Source organism: Coenobita brevimanus, chromosome 95, assembly GCF_032717465.1.
Source record: "Coenobita brevimanus isolate Jiangsu-jjx chromosome 95, ASM3271746v2, whole genome shotgun sequence".
Taxonomy (NCBI): Eukaryota; Metazoa; Arthropoda; class Malacostraca; order Decapoda; family Coenobitidae; genus Coenobita; species Coenobita brevimanus.
In genome coordinates, this window is record NC_137048.1 from 5,243,062 (window position 1) to 5,264,666 (window position 21,605).

Genomic DNA, 21,605 nt, shown 5'->3' on the forward strand with positions numbered 1-21,605 from the left:
TACTGTCTGTAGCTGGTAGGAGGAGTGAGGCATATTAAGTATGGATGTTTATAATTAAGAGGAGGAGGAGTCATGATTCCTGGGACTTGAATGGTATGTGATTTGGTGTGTGACCCATTTAACTGGGCACACTTTCTGTAGTTCTATATCAGGACTTTCTTGCTCACTGGACGCTACATCACACCATCCAGTTTTGGGAGTGGATGTCGTTATTTATTTACCCCTGAGGTAGGAGGGTTTTTCAAGAATACTCCCCCAGTATCCCTGCTTGTTGTACGAGGCGACTAAAAGGGTTGGCAAAGGGTTAGTTCCCCTCATCGGAAAACAACTAACTGAAAAGACGAACAAGAAGCCTCAGACAAGGACTGACCAAAAGATGATGACCAAGGACCGGACAAAGAACATGGTAATAGCAACATGGAATGTAAGAGGTGGGAATGATGAGGTGAAAGAGGGAGATTGTCCAGGTGCTTGAGGGTGCGACAGTTGATGTATGTGGAGTAACTTAAACTAAATGGAGGGGTGAGAGTGTGAGAGAATGGAGTATGGTTGGGGTATATGTGCAAGAGTAGGTGAGAATGAGAGGGCAAAAGAAGGAGTGTGTGTAGTTGTGAGAGGAAGATGGAAGAACATAAGAAAGTATAGATCAGTTGGGTCAAGGACTGTGCGGGTAAGATTGAAAGGTGGAATACAAATGTGGGCGATTGTGTGCATGTATGCGCCAATGCAAGATCATGCAAGCAGAGTGAGAGAAGAGATCTGGACAAATGTGGAAGTGTGCATGGAAAAAAGTTTGGAAGGAATGAGAGAGTGTTTTTGATCGGTGATATGAATGGTAAAGTAGGGAATGTGAAGCTGGATGGAATAGTTGGTGAATGGGGTGTGCCTGCTGAGATAGATGAGAATGGCAGTGCGTTAGTGGACATTTGTGGTGGGAGAGGGTTGGTGATAGCCAATACCCTCTTGAGGCACAAAATGATCCACAGGTATACATGGCTAGTGATGAGAAGGATGGGTGGACTGGTGAACTGAATGAAAGGAAGGCAGTGATTGATTATGTGTGTGTGGATGAAAAATGCGAAGATGTGTAATGGATGCAAAAGCTTATAGAAGTTGGGGGAGTGGACTTTCTGACCACTGCTTGGTGGTGGCCAGAATCAAGATCCAAATAAGATGGAGAAATAGAAGAAGGGAAGGATGGGAAGAACGAGTATTTGCAAGGAGAGTGGAAAGGTTACAAGAGGATGAGAAAAAGGCAGAATATAAGAGAGAAGTGGAGGAACGATTGGGCAAATATGAAATGGAGCAGATGGGGGACGTAGAAGATGTGTGCAGGATATTCACAGAAGAAATATGTGCAGCGTATGATGTGGTGTGTGGGATGAAGAGAAGACCGAGGGGGGTGCAAGGAACAGCGTGGTGGAATGAAGAGGTGAGACAGGCTGTGGCACAAAAGAAGAAAGCACACAATGAATGGAGGAGAAATAGGGGCATGGAAGAAGTTGAGAGGCGGAGGAGAGAGTTATATGTAGAAAGAAAGGTGAAAAGATTAGGAAGAGAGAGTAAGACGAGAGTGGATGAGGAATTTGGAAGCAATTTGAGTGTAAAGTGGAGGTACTGTAAGAAAATGTTCTGGAAAGAGATGAAGAGATTAAGACAGGGTGGAAGGGAAGCTAACAGGGGAGTGAAAGAAAAAAATGGTAGATTACTAGTGGAGAAGGGAGAAAAAGTGAGCAGATGCAGAGAACACTTTAAGGAATTCTTGAACATAGAGGATGGAAGTAATGAGAGTATAAGTGGTTGGGGAATGGCTGGGAGAAGAAGGGAGGTGAGAAGACAGAAAGAAATCAGTAGGATAGAAGTTGTCGAAGCAATGAAGAAAGTTAAATTAGGGAAAGCCCCAGGAATTGATGGAGTGTGTGGTGAAATGCTGAAGCATGGGGGAGAGATAGTAGTAGAATGGATGTGGAAGATGTGCAGATTGGCCTGGGAGGAAGGTAGAGTCCCGGAGGAAGTCAGGTATAATTATTCCCTTGTACAAAGGAATAGGGGAAAAAGAAGTGTGTGGTAATCATAGGGGCATTTGCCTTCTTAGTATAATAGGAAAAGTGTATGGTAGGATACTTACTGACAGGGTTAGAGAAAGAACAGAGGAATTAGTTGGAGAAGAACAGGGAGGGTTTAGGAAGGGAAGAGGTTGTGTAGATCAGATATTCTTAGATCCTTAGTGGAAAAGTTTCTAGAGAAGGGAAAAAAGTTATATGCGGCTTTCATGGATTTGGAGAAAGCATATAACAGGGTCGATAGACAAAGATTGGGGAAAGTATTAAGAATATATGGAGTAGATGGGAAGTTGTTGAATGCTGTGAAGAGTATATATGATGGTGCTAAGGCTGCAGTGTGTGTGGATGGTGAACTGAGTGAATTTTTCTCTTTGAAGGTTGGGTTGAAACAGGGATGTGTCATGTCCCCATGGTTGTTCAGTCTGTACATGGATGGGGTAATAAAAGAGGTACAAGGTAGGGTAGTGGATGTTGGAGTGGCCTTGGTGAGAGAGGGTAGTGTTTGGAAACTCCCTGTACTGTTGTTTGCAGATGATACTGTGTTGTTGAGTGAAGATGAAGGGGAGCTGCAAGGCATGGTGAATGAGTTTGAGAGAGTGTGTAAGAAATGGAATCTAAAGGTGAATGTAGGGAAGAGTAAAGTGATGGTCTTTGAGAGAGGTGAAGTCAGTGAATGTACGGCGAGGTTGGATGGTGAGGAATTGGAAAATGTGAGTACGTTTAAGTACTTGAGTAGTTTGATGAGTAAGGATGGAGGTTTGGAGGGTGAAGTGCTTGAAAGGGTACAGGAGGGAAGAAAGGTTGCTGATTCCTTAAAAGAAGTGATAAGAAACAGGGAAGTGAGCATGGAAGTGAAAAAGTTACTACATGACAGTATTGTGATACCAACTCTAACGTATGGACGTGAAGCTTGGACGTTGTTGAAAGGGCACAAGTCAAGAGTGAAAGCAGTGGAAATGAGTTATTTAAGAAGAGCCTGTGGAGTCACATGGAGAGCTAGGCTGACAAATGAGGATATAAAGGAGCATTGCGGTGTGGATGTGGGTGTGATAGGAAGCGTTATGAGGAATACCCTGAGGTGGTTTGGCCATATGGAGAGGATGGAGGGTGAAAGACTGACAAAGAGAGTGTATGTGAGTGAGGTGGAGAGGGGGAGAGGGAGGGGGAGGCCGAGGATGAGATAAAGGTATGAGGTGGAGAGGTATATGAGAGAGGGAGGTGTGAGCTGGGAAGAGGGCAGTGAAATGGCGGGGGACAGGGCGACGTTGAGGCAATTTTTTGTTGCCACCCCGAATGGGATTGAGGCATCTGGCAACAGAAAGATAGATTATTATTACTGTAGTGTCATAATTTTAACCCACCCCGTCCTGACCGATTTTCCACCACTGACTTCCCCTAATCCCGACCAATTTGGAAAAAAAAAAAAAAATGGCTCAAACCTCCACATTTGGTGAGAAACTTCGAAAATTCATAGAGAAATTGCTCACCTGATTTTTAAAATACTCTATACAGGTAGCAGTACCCCTTACCTTAACTGGGTTTTCTATCAGGCTGGCTCCAAAGAAAATGAGTTCTATGGGAGGGTAACCATTCCACACCACTCATAAACGGTATTTATTTATTTGTTTGGTACGAATTTATATGTAGTCTTGGCCACCCTATTTGGGATACATGGCGTCTGGCAATGGATGGATAGATGGATGAGAGTATATTGGTTTTCACACAGTAGAATAGGCAATATAAGTATTGTTTCACTCACCAAACACATCATATCCAACCTTTTTTGGCAACAATACCTGATCATCATTTCTGACTGTTTCTTCCTCTAATGCTACGTAAACTTTGTCCTACATATTGTCATTGATTGGGGAATCAGTCTGGCCCTGAATTTCATACCGTGGCAAGACATGTCTTTACTGGCCGTGTCACTGGTAACTGGTGAATTGCCGAGACAATGGCGTACAGGGAGGGGGGGGGGAGTCATAAGTTGTAAGGGATTGACTCTGCCTGGCATTTTGTAGAGGAAGGTGTCCCGTGTATATGTACCAAAAATCACACAGAAATTGAAAATTGTGCAAATTAGGGACGTTGCAATTGCTGAGTATTTACATACGTCAATGGGAGTCACAGTGACAAAACGTGTGGACGTATATATACGTGAACAGGAGTCAGCGGGTTAAATATTAGTGTAAGTTAGTATAAGCTAGTATTGTAAGTGTAACCTTAAGCTTAAGTATTGTAAGTATAGCTCATGATTTAACTGTTAAGTTCTATATTTAAGTCTACAGTAGTCTTAGTTGATAATCATAATCTTAAACATGATTCTGTTATTGATAGTGCTAAGTCGAGTTTTGATGTGAATATGACTATTGTTTATACATAATGAACCAGTTGTTGTCAACAAAGATGTATAACTGCAGAAATTTCAGCAGAGATTTAAAATCACGAATGTCTTCCTTTATACTCTGATCTAGAGATTTACCTGCTGAAATTGATAGATTTCCTCTTGTGAACTATGCAGTGGTGATTGAGAGTTGACTGAAGTAAGAATATTGAAGATTGTCATTTGTGGAGTGCAAAATTCATGTTATTGAGTCGGGGTTACAGTCAGGTAGGCATATATAACTGACATGGGTAATAAAACTGTTCGAATTCCTAATTGATTTGGCTTCGTTATGATTAAAGTTTCTGTACGCTTATTACAAAAATTTTAAACATCGTAAGTCGTTCTGCTACATATGTCAAGTGCAAACGTATCTCCCGTATTCTTTGGAAATTTAGTAGAAGCAACATATTACAAAGTAATCAGTTAAAGTTTTAGCCAATTCCCGAACACTGTCTTGCTTAGCATAAAAGAAGGGGGATCTGAGCCAGAACAATGAGACCGTCGCTCCTTTCCATCGTTGCAGGTTAGTGTCCGAGCTCTCACCCCCCCCCCCATTTTTATTCCTCCCTTGTGTATTAAGTCACCATATACACTGATGAGTTAACTTAGTAATATTTTCCCCTGATCCTTCTTGTGCTGAATGATAAGACCGTCGCTCCTTTTCATCATTGCAAATGAGAGTTATGGAGGGCCGTGGCTCGCATTCCTAGGATTCGAGCATTCTAGCCGCAGCCTAACCTCTAACACACCAAATCACCCCTCCCCCTTTAGTTCATGGAATCAAAGTGATATTGGCTGGTCCATTTGTCCATCTCATTACGGTCCATGCAATTACTGGTCCTATTGATTATTGTGTCTAATTTACAGAAGATTCGTCAGTTATTGTGCATTTAGTCTTAGAGAATATTCTTTGGTGATAACCTTTAGGTTCCTTCCTGACGAGTCCGTCAGAGACCACGGGACTCTATCCATGCGTATCAGTATTCTTGGAATATTAGTCTAGTGTGTAAAGATACACGTTTCTGGAGTTATACTGTAAATCCTGATTATTGAGTATTAACTTAGTTGGTGAAGCTTCATATTTCTGGAAGGTGTAACAGTATTCTTTGAATATTTAGTTTGAGAGGATTCATATAGCTGTTGATATATAGATCATTATTATATTTTGTTTGGTGTGATTCACAGTCTGAAGAGTAATTTGTATCTCAATTCTTAATGCTTAGTAGATCTTAGGTTAAGTCATATCGAGTTCTGAATTTTTGCTCTCCTCCAAGTAGTGGTTCAGACGTGGTTGAGTGGCTTGCAAGGTGTTCTAATATCTAACGGCTCACGCACTCTCCAGAAGATCACGCTACCTCATATTCCATAATTTCTAAAATTTCTGATCATTACACTGGTGTCATTTATTGGTGACTAATTGTCAACATTACTCTGGTGGCCAAATTTTTCCGGTGTTACACTGGAGGTATCTAAATTCTGATCATTACACTTGTGACTAATTCTCAGCCTCAAATTGGTGCCAGGTGCATCAAAAAACTACCGTTATTACATTATTATTATTATTGTTGTTGTTGTTTGTGTTGTTGCTATTGTTGTTTGTGTTGTTGTTGTTGTTATATATGGTCTCATTATATCTAAAGAACAAGTCAGGCTACAAGCAACGGCAGCTTCAACGATGGTCCAGGGGTTGTCAAGGGTAAGACTCAGATGACATATTTCTTTGCTGCTCAGTGTGCTGACTATGATTTGGTAAAAGACGTATTATGCAGGTGTATGAGTTTTTACTGGACGTTTGCAATAATAAATCCAGAATGAAATACGGTGAGAAACACTTGACTGATATAGATTATTGTACAATATTATGTAGTATGCCTGACTGATGATTGCATTGTAAGAGTTAATGGAGATTTTGCTACGGTGCGTGAACCTAGGGTACTGGAGAACTCGACTAGGTGTATCAAAATAATGTTGCCACTCATGGAACAGAAACTAGAATGTATACCGTATCTTATGCTGCTCTTACGATTGTTAGAAATAAACTAAAATTATATTTGTTCCCTCCATTTCGAAATTTTTCTTACTCTGAATAAGGGGACATGGAGATAGCGAAAAAAAAAAAAATCCATCATTTGAGTGCAGTGCCTAAAATTTTTATCCAGCTTAATGTTCAGGAAACATTTAGAGGCATTGCAGTAATCACTGCTATGTTCAGGTAACAGTACACATCATATTTATTGCTAACATTACAAAATTGCTAGTGTTCTGAATTTATCAGCTTAACTCTGGCATCACGGGAGACATTCCTTAGCTTAAACTAAATCGTCAACACGTAGGAGGGTTAAACTGAACTGACGACATTGTACAGAAACAGTAAATAATGAGATCTTTAAAAATCTTCCTTGTTGCTGGTGAGGGACTACGTGGTGTCACTGACTATACAAATATCCCTCAACTCAAACCCATTTTCCCGAATGAGAATAGTGGGGTACAAGGGAAGGGTAGTTTCAGAATATAGTCCAACAAGCTCGAGTCCTGTTTCGTCTGGAAGAAGAAGAAGAAGAGGGAAAAGGAGAAGAAGATCAATAAGAAAAACAAAAACAACATGCATTCCATATTAAAGCCCTTTCTGAGTCTGAATTACTTTGTTTGGAAGTAGCAAGAACCAAGATTCAAAACATCATGTTGGTTGTTGCTCTTGTTGTTGCGTAACGCAGATCTGTCTGGCCGAGCAGACCCACCACCCACTGGCAGGTAACCGTCCCTGCAGGGGCATCCCATGCAGTGAACCTATGTTCCCCTGCGATAGACAGTGCCTCACCACAGGGAGGTGGGGGGAAGAGTGTGAAGGTTTTGCTATGGGTGGACGCCGGATTTGTGTCTCTCCATCCAGTTAACAGGGAGACTATAGTAGTGTCACCCAACATTGTAAATGGTTTCCTGGGTTACTGGGAAATAATTCTCATAGATTAGGGCCCTCTGCAATGGAAAGAAAAGCAATAAAAAGCGTCAGAAAGGGTCGGAGTAAATGGAAGAGAGGAAGGCAGATACAGAGAAAAGAATCATAAAGGGGAAGGAAGAATTAGGCAGCACTACAAACCATTAGTTGTCATTTTTCTCATTTAGAAACACATTAGTGTGTTTATACTGATGATACTGAACTGTACAGAGATGTCATCATTTATCATTTTTATACAAGAGTCCTTTGCCCTGAACATCGTACTGAAATTCGTTCTGTATGTGTTCAGTGATGATCTGAATATCCTTGAATTTCACACGCAAGTGTGTGCTGTTTTACAGTTATGTATATTGGCAAATAGTTGTCTGTACAAATGAAATATTAATGTTAAAGAAATAAAAATGTATCTTCTTTTATAGTAAACGCCAGATTCTCTTGAAAATAAGTTTACTTTTGAGGTATTATACACAAAGTGAATTTGTTCCCACAGAGGAATAATGGCTAAATCTATATGAACGTGAAAGAAGCACTGTCATTAGTCAAAATTACTAAAAATATATCAGACCTTATTTTATCTGTTATCTGAAATGAACATATGATTTTATCATATTATCGGCAGCTTCAAAAATTATCAATCAAACTAGGGGGTATTAGGAATGGGAGAAGATGTGTAGATCAGCTATTCGTTTTACGATGTTTAGTAGCAATGTATTTATATAATTAAAAAGTGTTGTGTGCTACCATCATGGATATGGAGAAAGCTCATGACAAATTAGACAGACAAGTAATGTAGAAGATACTGAAAATTATGCAGCAGACGAGAAATTGTTGAATGTATTCAAGAGTATTTATAAGAAAAGCAGACTACCAGGTTGTGCAGATAGTGAACTCTGAGTTCTTTCATATTAATGTTGGACTGAAACAGGGATGTGCCAAGTCTCGTGATTATTCAGTGTGTGTGTACAGAGTGTGTTATATAAGGAAATAACATAGATGGTAGGGCAATGGATGTAAGAGTTTCCCTAGTGAGTGAAGATAAGGTTCAGATTTTTTTTTTTTTTTTTATGTGTCCGACTCTGGGCATAGGCTTCACAGCCTGCTATCAAGGCCCAGCAGTCCTCCTACATACCATACACCTGTACATGTCACCACTTCGGCGCTAACACCCACCGTCCATATTGAATACATGCTAGGGCTGTCTCATACAGGACTGGTGTATTGGTATTAGCGGGGGTATTTTTACGACATGTCGGCGGGACTTCTGGTAGATCAGTAAAGCCTGATTTAATGAAATTCAAATTCTTAAACTGTTCCCTGCCCCAGCCGGGATTCGAACCTGGGTCCGTTAGGACTGCAGGCCATCTCTCTACCGATTGAGCCACCGCCACCTGCACTGTTGTTTGCTGATGCTATTGTATTGTTGAGTGAAAATGAATGGGGAGTTACAGGACCTGGTGAAGGAGTTTGGAAGTATGTGTGTAAGAAACGAAGTTACAAATTATTGTAGCTTAGAATGAAGTTATGATCGTTGAGAGAAATGACGTCAGAGAGTGCAGTCAGGTTGGATGGTCATGTCATGGTGAATGTGCTTCAAATATTTAGGAAATATGATGAGTAAAGATAGAAGTTAAAAGGGTGAAGTGTATGAAAGGGTACAGCAGGGAAGAGAGGGTGCTGCTTCACTGAAAGCATCGATTAGGAGTAGGGAAGAGAACATGTAAGTAAAAAGAAAAAAAAAAAAAAAGCGATGCATGACAACACTGTGATCCCCATTTCTTACTGTAACGAATGGATGTAAAATTTGGATCTTGTTAGAAAAATCAAAGTCGTGAGTGACAGCGTGGAAGTGGGCTATGTGAGTGGAGCACGTGGAGTTACGTGGGGAAAGACAGGCACAGGAGGACATGCAAAACCTCTGTGTTGATTTGGATGTGTTAGAAAGCATTAAGATAAATTTATTGAGCTAGTCTGGCTGCACGTAAAGGATGAAGAATGAGAGACTGACAAGAAAAGTGTATATAGGTGAGGTTGAGGTTTGAGGGAGTGGGAAGGGGAGATCGGAGTGGAGAGGAATATGAGACACGGGTGTGCTAGTTGGAGAGAGGGCAGCCAGACGGCAAGGGACAGGTTGACGTGAAGGCGATTTTTACCCACCTCTTACGGGATGAAGACGTCTGCTGATAGACAGATCTACAACGACAATACATTTTCTAAACACGGTCTGGTCTTCCTTAATTCTTGATTGATATATCGGATTAAGCCATTGTTTCCATATGCTAACATGCCGTATCAACCATATTAAAATGCATTTGTACATTTTGGGGGGATAAATATCCCTTTATTAACACAATTTTACCTTGTCCTAGAAAGAATCGCGCATTTGATAAATTTCAGCGTTGTTGGCCCTTATTGGGTTAAGGTAGTTGAAGATGGTCGTAACCACCAACTACTGCATTATTATAGTGAAAAAGTTAGGAACTAAGTGAAAAGTACCTGCATCCGTTCAGGTAGAGATCTGTTTTATGCGGAATCTACTTTTATTATAAGAATCTTGACAAAGCAGAAAAGACGCCTACCGACTGAGGGAGTTAAACATCATCATCATCACCATCGTCAAGACAACCATATTTCCCACTAATACACGGGGAAGGAGGGCAAAAGATTTTGAAAACCACCAAGAGGGTGCTCTTGGCTCCTCTTCATTGGCCAAACGTTACACACACACACACACACCAAATCTGCTTCATGATGCCAAGCTAAACTGAGGTGCAACTCACGTCTTATTCAACGTAGCCTAGCAGTTCGCCCATTCATTATGATCATCTTTAGTTCATTTACTTCTTCGACATCCATAGCATGCATAATCTTAATTCACTTACCTTACTCACCCACCATCTTAGCCTTGCACGAAACCTCCTGACCTCAGACTCATTAATACCGTACTCACAACTCTACTGACATCCAACCTATTAAATTGACTATACCGTCTGATAATACTCTCTTTTACAGTGGTCAACACATTTGTTTCTGCACCTAAATCACGAATCTCTTTTATTTCCTTGCGTTTCCACCTGCATGAATTTCTTTACACACACACACACACACACACCGCTCGCTGGTGCAGTGGTAACGTTCTCGCTTGTCAACTGGTGGGCGGGAGTTCGCGCCTCGCTCAGGTTGCGAAAAGTTTCACTGACGAAGTGGGTGGTTACTGTCCCCCTTGAGCATGGGGACGGGTGTATGTGTGTGTGAAGGTCACAGCCTTGCCCTTGGATCGGACTATATGAGCTCTCAGCTCCTTTCCGGGAGGGTAAAAAGCTGACGATCACGACCATCAAGTGATCCTGACCGACCCGTGAATTACAGAGAGAGAGAGAGAGAGAGAGAGAGAGAGACTGCTTCCCCCAACGAAAGGGAGGTAGCCGAGACAGGACAACACACTCCCAATTTACTCATCCACTAAAACACATTGGCTGGTAGTATTAAACAACCTCTTCCCCTTCTCACGTAGCATCTTTGTGAAGAGGTCCTTCCCGATTTAGTACCTATAAACCCCGGCCGAACAGCCTCTTCCCGGAAGGAGACTACGGAAGGGTTGGTATGCTGTGGAGGTGCTCTCTGGGTGAGAAATTGTGACTGGGACGCCAGAGGAGCGCAAGTTTGCCGTCATTTTTTTTTTTTTTTTTTTTTACAGAACAGAGGAAGGAAAAACAAATGAATAAAAAAAAATAATCCATACACCAGATTATTAGTGTCCTCCGTTCATAAAATATTTGTAACAATTGGACTTGAATAGCTGTACGTTGAAGTTTTGAGAGAAACAACTCTGAGGAAGCGAGTTCCAGAGAGATGCAGTTCAGAGGATGAAACAATTCTGATAGGCAGAAGTTCTGCAATATGGCTGAGTGACATTCCAGTCATGATTGTTACCAGATATCCGTGTAGCACGAGGGAAGAGATGGAAAGGTGGCACAATGGACGCAACTTCGTCTGAGCATTTGCTATAAAAATATGTGGAAAATAATACAAGGGAGGCAACATTCCTTCTTACCTGTAGGGGAGGTAGTTTATTAGTAACAGCAGGGTTATTAATAATTCTAACAGCTTTGTTTTGAAGTTTGTCTAGTTGTTTTAATGCAACCTCTCCACATTCATTCCACAAGGTGAGTAACAGCAGGGTTATTAATAATTCTAACAGCTTTGTTCTGTAATTTGTCTAGTTGTTTTAATGCAACCTCTCCACATCCATTCCACAAGGTGAGCAGTATTCAAGCTGAGAGTGCACATAACTCTTATAAATTATAGCCAGCTGCTCATCAGTGAAAAGTTACGGACTGTACAATAATCCAAGTTTCTTTGAGGCGGTTTTAGCAAGTGATCTGACATGAGAGGTCCAGCTGAGGGCACTGTTAAGTGAGACACCGAGAATTTCAGTACTTTTGGAGATGGGAATATTTGTAGCATTGAAGATAGTATAGGAATCTGGCACTACCTGTCTATTAGTAAATTGTATATATTTAGTTTTACTAGCATTAAATGAGACAAGGTTGTTTTGTCCTCATTCACTGATCGTAGATAAGTCTTGATTTATGGAGATGGCTGTACTGAGTTGAATGTTAGAGATATCAGACTTTGTAAATTGGTGTCTGAGTGTGAATGAACTGTGAAGTGTTGAGTCATCTGTATATGAATGGATGGGATTGTGGGTGACAGATAAGAGACCATTAATATGAACCAGGAACAGGGTTGGCGCCAGTACCAATCCCTGCAGCACGCCAGCGTTAATTAAGCAGAAATTGGAATATACATCATCTACTTCTACTCTTATTTTTCTGTCACTGAGATATGAGGAAATCAAAGGAAAAAAAGACTTTCGTCCATAGCAAGGGAGTTTGGACAACGGGGAACGGTGCCATACTCGGTCGAAAGCTTTAGAATTATCAAGAACATGAGTTTCTCCATGTAGGTCGATTGATTGATGGATGGTATGAGTAAGGAGATTGAGTATGTCAATGGTGGATCTTTCGTGGCAAAAACCATATTGTCTATCACTAATTAAGTTGTTGGATTCAAGATGTTTAACTATGTACTTATTAATTAAAGTTTCAAATATCTTAGCAAAAGAAGATGTGACAGCTATTGGTCTGTAATTAGAGGGGTCAGAGGAACTTCCTTTCTTTGGAACTGGGTGGATATTGGCTTTTTTCCATGAATTTAGGAATGAAGAAGTACGTATGTATAGTCTGAATAATTTAGCAAGAACAGAGGCAAGTTCTGGTGAACACTTTTTCAAAACAATTGGCAGAATTCCATCTGGTCCTGGAGCTTTGTTGGTAGGTAAATTGTCTAGGATGGATTTTACGTATCTTGTCTGTATTTTAAGTGGAACAAATTCGAGAGAGTCTAGTTTTAGTACCGGGACGTTCTGGCTGGCTTCCTCTATGGTAGAATTTCTGGCAAATGTACTGGCAAAGATATCTGCTTTCCCACGCACATCATTTGTAATGTTTCCATCTAAAGATTTATGTGAGAGAATGAATGATGACTTGTTAAAAGTTATTAATGAAAGAACTGAGAGTTGAGCAGAGTATTTTACTGTCATTTGGGTTGTTAAGTAGTTTTGATGCTTGGTTTTGAAGAAAGCTTGATTTTGCGAGATTTATTACAACTTTTGCATGGTTTCTAGCAATTTTAAATTGAGAGAGTGATTCAGATGTTTTTTATTTTAAGTAAGAGTTATATGCTAATGACTTTTGGGCTGTTATTCTGGCACAGTTGCTATGAAACCATTTTGCAGAGTTCGATCTTTAAATGAACTGTTGACTTAGTATGAATAAATCCATACCAGCTAGTATTAAGTATCAAATGTGGGACTGGGTAGAATTGACATCACTGGAGAAGAAAGACTGCCATGGAATGTCGGCAAGATAATTTCTAAATCCATCCTAGTTTCCCCTATCAAAGTGCCATCGGGTCACCCTGACAGGTTCAGAACGGGGAAGTTTGGTGGGGCAAACTAATAAGGCTTTGATGAGACTGTGGTCAGATGATCCAGGTGGAGACGATACCTCTATTCTGCATTGATCTGGATTATTTGTCAGGAATAGATCCAAGAGATAGGCATTATTTATTTATCTTTTTTAATGCAAGAAAGAAGGAACCAATGGCCAGGAGTCTGCAAACCGTTCCCTCCAAGAAAAAACAAAAACAATACAAAAAACAGCCAAATTCAAGATCCGTTCATTTCAAGATGCCTCGACACACTGCGTTTGAAAGACTGGAGATCATAGCAAGCAGGAAATACAGTCAGAGGGAGATAGTTTCAGAGTTGACCTGTTCCATAAATGAAGGACTGGGAGTAACGGTTAATTCTTGCATTAGAGAGCCGGACAGAAAAGGGATGAGAGTTTGCTCATAGACGGGTGCTATGCACCCGTCGAAGAGGTGGAGGAATGCAAGCAGACAATTCAGAGGAGCCGCGACCACTGAAGTAGCGATACAAAAGAGATAAAGATGGAACAGTGAGGCGAAGAGACAGAGGTTGAAGGGAGCCAGTAAGAGGAGATTTGATGAGATAAATAGCCTTTGACTCTACTCTATTGAGAAGAGCTGTATGTGGGGAGCCTCCCCACACATGGGAGCTATACTCTAAACAGGGGCAAATAAAACCCGTATATAAAGTCAACAACTGTGCAGGGATAATGAAGGTATGGAGTCGGCTTAGCACACCTAATCTCTTGGTAGCAGATTTTACAGGAGATGCAATATGATCTTTCCAAGATAAGTCCCGAGTGAATGAAACCCCAAGCATGTTCAAGGATGATGCATGATTGAGCTGGATATTATTAAGCATTAGTAGGTACTCCAGTGGAAGATTATGTCGAGTTGATAGGTGTAAAAACTGAGTTTTTGAATCATTAAAAACAACAACTTTATTTTTACCCAATCAGACATTAGGTGTGTCATAGCCTCATCCCTTGTTTGTTGATGTAACTGCTGAGATGGACGTTGTGGGAACCAAATGGAGAGGTGAAGGGTGGACTCATCAGTCTATGAGTGGATAGGGTTAGATGTACAGCTTAGAAGGTCATTGATGAATGAAAGGAAGAGAGTTGGTAATAGGAGAGAGCCCTGAGGAACACCACTGTTGATCGATCTAGGAGAAGAACGGTGGCCATCTTACAACAGCGGCTATAGAACGACCAGAAAGGAAGCTATAGATAAAGTCACAGATAGAAGAATAGAAACCGTAAGAGGACTGTTTGGAAATTAAAGATTTATGCCAGACTCGATCGAAAGCCTTTGAGATGTCAAGTGCAATGGCAAAGCATTCGCCAAAGTCCAGAAAGGAGGATGACCAGGAGTCTGAAAGGTAGGTGAGAAGATCGCCAGTTGAGCATCCTTGATGGAACCAATACTGATGATCAGAAAGAATGTTGTGATAGGAAGATGCTTTAAAATTTTTCTGTTAAGGACTGACTCGAAACCTTTTGAAACTCATGATGTTAAAGCAATTGGATGACAGATGGTTGGGAATGGTCACCCTTCTTTGGGACTGGCTGAATGAGAGCAAACTTCCAGCAAGAAGGAAAGGTAAAAGTTGACAGACAAAGGTGAAAGAGTTTACCTAGTCAGGGTGTAAGCACAGAAGCACAGTTCTTGAGGACAACAGGAGGGACTCCATCAGACCCATATGCCTTGTTAGTATTGAGGCCAGTGATGGCAGAGAATACATCAGCTGAAGAAATTTTAATGAGAGCCATGAGGATGTCTGAGAGGGGAAGTGATAGAGGAACAGCACCGGAATCGTCTAAGGTGGAATTGGAGAAGAAAGTCTGAGCAAAGAGATCTGCTTTATCAGTATAAGAAATAGCTGCAGAGCCATCAGAATAGGAAAGAGGAGGGAAGGATGATGAGGTAAAGTTGTTAGAAAGGTTTTTGGCAAGGTGCCAGAAGGAGCGGGAAGAATTCGAGTTGGAGAGTTGAGAGCATTGAGTATGGATGAAATTAATTTTAGCAGAGCGAAGAACAGACTTAGCACATTTCCAGGTAGAAACATAAACAAGATGTGATTCAGGGGTGGGTTGGCTCTGGTATCTCTAATAGGCCCTCTCCTTGTTGCAGACAGCATTAGAACAAGCGCGATTAAACCAAGGCTTTCTTGCATTAGTCAAAGGATATGAGAAAGGAATGTATGCTTCCATGCCCGAGAGAATAACCTTCATAATGTGCAAGGCACACTCAGATGGCTACTGGCCATGGAAGCAATAATCATTCTAGGAAAAATCAAAGAAGTACTGCCTGAGGGCCTCCCAGTCTGCACCTCCAAAGTACCACAGACAACGTTTCTTTGGAGGGTCCACAGGCTGCACCGGAGCAATAGGACAGGTTAAGGTAATAAGGTTGTGATCGGAGGAGCCCAACGGAGAGAAAAGATTAACAATGTAAGTAGAAGGACTAGTTGTGAGGAAGAGGTCATGTATGTTGGAGCTCTCTCTAAGGCAGTCAGGGATACGGGTAAGGTGCTGTAGAAGCTGCTCTAGGTCATTAGGGATAGAAAAGATGTAGGCTAGGCTTGTTAACCAGGTGGATCAATAAAAGGAGAGGAGAGCCAAAGGTGGTGGTGAACAGTGAAATCTCCTAGAATGGAGATTTCAAAGAAGGAGAAATGGATAAAATGTGTTATGGTCAGGATTATCTGGTATTCTGGTTGGTTGCTTTACCAACTGTGTGAGATTAAACGATTCTGCAAACAGCTCGCAGTCTAGACCAGCATCGTCAGTCCTGGCAGAATCCAATAACCATTCAACTTTATGTATGTTAAAATCACCTAAAATGGTAATTTCGGTGCTAAGGGCAAGGTTAAGATTCCTCGACACTGTGGATTTGGAATCAAATACACTGGGTTCCGAAGAAGCATTGGGGGAGCAATAGACTACATAGATTTATTTTGTAATATTTTGACAATTTAGTTCATATAATGAGCAATTAAAACTGGATGAAGTGAAGTTTAAAATGGTGTCAACTGCATATTGAAATATGATATAACAATAGATGCCACCCTTGTTACGGAAGTTTGTGAAGAGATGGTAACCGGGAAAGCAAAATGGGAATATTTCAGTAGTGGGTGAGATTTGTGGTTCCGTGAGGAATAGGGCCAGAGGGGATATTAACTGTAGAAAAAAATGAACTGATTTTAAACTGGTACTAAGACCACGGACGTTAATGATATATTGCGAAAATAATAAGCTAAATCTGATGAACAACGTCTCCGAATCAGTCCAGTTGTAGAAAATAGATATAATACTTGGTTAGGAATACGGCAACTAGAATTTAGCGGTTTTGTTTTGTGGTTCAGTTAGGTTAGAAATAGGTTAGGTTAGGTCAGGTCGGGTTATCTAAAATACTTGTACACCATTCTACTTTTCATAACTGCCTTCCGAAAAGTAAGCACGTGGTATAATTTAAGGCCGTGATTAGGATTACGGCAGTTAGAATTTAGTGGCGGCTAGAATTTAGCTAGTTTGTTTGGTGGTTCAGTTACAGTAGGTTCGAAATAGGGTAGGTTAGATCAGGTCAGTTTAGATTAGGTTTGGTTAATACAGTTACAGTTCAGCTTAAACCACTAGAATTTAGCAGTTATGTTTGTTTTTTTCAGCTGTGTTAGAAATAGGTTAGGTTATTTAGGTTAAGTTATAGCTACCATAAAAAGGAAGTGATTAGGATTATGGTAGCTAGAATTTAGCGGCGATGGCAGTAATCTAACAACGGCCTTAAATTATACCATATGCTTGCCTTTCTGAAGACAGTAATGAAACGTGGAATGGTGTACAAGTATGTTAGATAAAGCGCTTTTGGAAATAAGTGGTGAAGTTGCCTGGCTCACCACTGTATGAGACATAGGTAACATGGGAATGGTAGAAGTCACTGACTGGGCCGTGTGCATGTAGCAGTAGTTTGATCATAAACGAAAAACACCAGTCTCCTAAAAATCTATAAATATAGTGTCACACAAAAGAAAAGATAACAAAGATTTTAAAAAATTGCAAATTCATTTCGTGAATATTAAGGTACTAACTAGTTACAAGAATATGGTATCAGTATAAAAAAAAGATACGAAGATATTTGGGAAGAGGTACAGCACCCTACCCGTATCCCTGACCGCCTTAGAGAGAGGTGCTCTTGCTTCATACTCCAGTACTTTTAACCCCGAGAGACCTCTTCGTGCGCCATACGAGGAACCGTTTCGCTTTAAAACTGTGGCTGAAGTGATGAAGAGCTTGTTCATGGGAAGAGGTAGTTTAATACTACCAGCCATTCAATCGCATCTTAGCCTCAAGGGAAGGGACAGATCCTTACCGCACCACACCGCACAAGGGTCAACTACGCAGTGCAATCAGTGACATCTGCAGCAGGGCCCGACAGCAGAGCTGGTTTACCCTTGCCACATCATAAATGACCCATCCCCTTATCCGCACCTGACCTGATCAGCTGATCAGACAAAATGCTGGAGCATATCCCCCCAGGGCTGCATCATCATTTATTCATTCACAATTTCTCTCCAATCATTTCTATCACGCACAGCCACTCTTCCTTGCTCAACAGACATCCCTCTTGCATCCAAGACTCTCTTCACACTGTCCATCTATTATATTTGTGGTCTTCCTCTCAGCCTTACACCTCTCACATCAGATCTAGTTATCTTTTTCACTAATTGCTCATTATCCATTCTGTCCATATGCCCAAACCATCCCTACACCTCTCACATCAGATCTAGTTATCTTTTTCACTAATTGCTCATTATCCATTCTGTCCATATGCCCAAACCATCCCAACACCCTCTGCTCAACTCTACCAGCCATCTCCCGAACAACTCCAGTTCTCTTTCCCACTTCATTTCTCACTCGATCCATGCACTTCACACATACTCCTCAGACACCTCATCTCCATTACATTCAAACTTTTCCTCTCTGTTACACCCGTATTTCATGTTTAAGACCCATATAATGTAGTCGGTACCACAACACCCTCATGCAGCTTTCTCTTTACATCCATTTTAAGCAAAACACATCTAAACACTTTTTTCATCCTCCCAGCACCTTTCCTACTTCATTTATTCTAAAATTTACTTCTGCATCTCTTCTTCCATCCACAGCTACATGTGACCCTAAATACTTAAAACACTCTACCTCCTCTAGCAACTCATCATTCAAAACCATATTCATCCTCCTACCACATACCAACCTCGTACATTTCATCACTTATCACTTTTCTCTTATTCTCCTTTGCTTTCAATTCCCTCCTTTCATATACATATGCCGATTCTAAGGGCTCACATCTACACGTCAGTGTGGACACAATAACACACATCCATGAAGTCCTGCTCCTACCTCATTACTGAACCCTGCATTCCGTTATCAACGCACCAGCCACTCTGTTTCTCTGGACCACATTCCTTTACTTCTGATGTGTACTTATCTATCTTTGCTATTATTGCACGCATATACTTCAGCTTTTCAACTAATGCCTTCTTGTCATTCACAAGCACAAAATATGGGACTTCCGTTTCCCTTGCCATTGGCTGCTGTACTCTTTTTCCAGATTTTAAAAAAATAACAGAAGAGATGAAAGAAAAACAAATGATTAAAAAAAATCGAAACCACTGTGTAGAATTTTTTCTAGTATTATCAATCATCACAGCAACATAGGCGCAAGACTGATCTATTTCGTTTACCACCAGCTTCACCAGTATCTCCCCATTTCTGTTTTTAACTTGTAGCAGGATTCCATCCACGTATATAATGAGAACAGTGGTATTCGTAATGCTTAACAGAGTAAATATAGTACATACCTTCTTCAGTGTTAGAATGTGAAGTAGGTCATGGTTTATCATACACACAAAAGGTTCTTAAGGGATAGGTTTATCTGTAGTTGTTTGGAATCATTATATAAGCAACATTATAATAATCCTTTGATTAACATTAGAGTACTTGCACTGAATAAAAATAATCGGACAGTCTCACCTGTAGGTCACAATATCGTGGTATTTAGATGCAGCAATAGTTTCAGGCAGTGAGAGTAAATCATGGGCGAACATTGCCAAACCAGCTGGCACCCGACATGGGATCCTGAGGAGAGAACACGTTCGTTATCATCATCATCATCATTAACATCATTATCATCAGCAGCAGCAGGAGCAGCAGAGGTACGATCCATGCGTATAGTTAAATTTACGTGTCCGAGATGGTCTTAAAAAATATATATATATAGTCGCACACCTGCGGTACGATGGATGTGAAAATGAGCGAGTTTTGTAGGACACACATGAACCAAACAACCTCGTGCCTTAAAAAAACACGTCACACAGAATGTGAAACTTCTGTGCGATTTCGAGTCCTAATAATTCCAAGGATAATATTTGCCCTTATAATCACAGGGAAGAAAGGTTGCTGGTTCTTTGAAAGCAGTGATAAGAAACGGGGAAGTGAGCATGGAAGTCAAAAAGTTACTACATGACAGTATTGTGATACCAACTCTAACGTATGGAAGTGAAGCTTGGACGTTGTTGGAAGGACACAAGTCAAGAGTGAGAGCAGCAGAAATGAGTTATTTAAGAGGAGCCTGTGGTGTCACATGGAGAGACAGGCTGACGAATGAGGATATAAAGGAGCGTTGTGGTGTGGATGTGGATGTGATAGGAAGCGTTATGAGGAACACACTGAGGTGGTTTGGCCATGTGGAGAGGATGGAGGGTGAAAGACTGACGAAGAGAGTGTATGTGAGTGAGGTGGAGGGGGAAGAGGGAGAGGGAGGCCGAGGATGAGATGGAGGGATGGGGTGAGAGGTATATGAGGGAGGGGGGTGTGAGTTGGGAGCAGGGCAGTGAAATGGTGGGGGACAGGGCAACTTGGAGGCGATTTGTTTGTGGCAACCCCAAACGGGATTGAGGCGTCTGGCAATAGATAGACAGATAGATAGATAGTCACAGGGTGCCCCCTATATTACAATGCTTCATCCATGATTCTGAATGATATGTTCGGTAATGTCAGAGATACTATGTTGTACACTGTGTAACATATGACACCGTTTGTGAGTGTTTGTGTTGGCATATGTAGTCTATAGTTAAATGAAACTGACTCCCCCCTCCCCCCAGTAGTTATCAAACCATGATGCTGGTTAAGTATTCCTTGAGTTCCTAAGAGGACTGAGAGTTCAGTCCTTTTAACCAGGAAATTTTGAACCCAGCTGTGCATCAGGTAAGATGAACTAGACGCAATGCATCTCAGCTGGATAATTGCTCCAAATATACAACACAGACTTCCGAAGATGTTGTGAAATATGTTGTGATGACAGGAAATGGTTAAATAAATATGCCAGCATATCAGCTTTCTGAATGAAATGAGAAACTTTATAATATTTACATATTCCCACCCGGTACTGTTTCGGCAGACTAAGGCAACTGTGTTATTTGCCTGTCTGCCACTCAAACATTCCTTCAGCAGATGGAGAGATCATAATTATTATAACACCAAAATACTTTGAAGTTTAATTTCAGTCAAGAATTAGGGTCACTACCCAGATAACTCCTTACCTCCACCCATTTTCCCATCCACATTTCCCACTCGGCAGGAAAACCGTAAGTTACGGTTGGACGGCGGTTTGTCCATGGTTTGCTTAGAACTTTAACTCTGTGCAGACGTTAAGCAAACGATGAATTTATACTAGCGTTCTTGAGGACCTGGGGCGAACTAAAATATGACAGTTAAATAGTGGTCAGACCATGAGTTAGTTGTATTTAACAGCGTGCAGATGCCACGTTAACCACGAATTTTTGCCAGAGTTTTTGTGGACTTTGCGTAAAACTTAAGCTAACTTCTCTACTGCGTATACCTCATAGTTCGGTGTAATATAACGGTGCACAGACGTTTCGTAAAGGATAAATTTATATGAGATACTCCAGTCCCCGACGGGAAGTACCGTGAAATTGGGCATATAGGAGTTTTTATGATGGTTTTGGTTTCTTCGAATGGTCTAAAATTAGGATATGATGGGCAACAGGCTGGCACCCTTGGGTATCCTGATAGGTTTTCCTACTGTGTCTTTTGTGATTTTTTTGTGTTGGCCATAAAAATATAGAGTATAAAGGATGCATAAGTGCTTGTTGCTTAAAAACTACAAAAATATATTAATTTCGGTGTCA

At 41.0% G+C, this 21,605-nt stretch overlaps 1 protein-coding gene across 1 annotated transcript in view; it reads right to left on the bottom strand.

Annotated features, from left to right (window-relative positions):
- Window positions 1-21,605, bottom strand: part of LOC145413179 (juvenile hormone epoxide hydrolase 1-like) — a 77,449-nt gene that overhangs the window by 7,485 nt on the left and 48,359 nt on the right. The window contains exon 8 of the mRNA XM_080282905.1: window positions 19,429-19,533. Within this exon, the coding sequence (XP_080139031.1) occupies window positions 19,429-19,533 (105 nt within the window). The remainder of the gene's footprint in view (window positions 1-19,428; window positions 19,534-21,605) is intronic.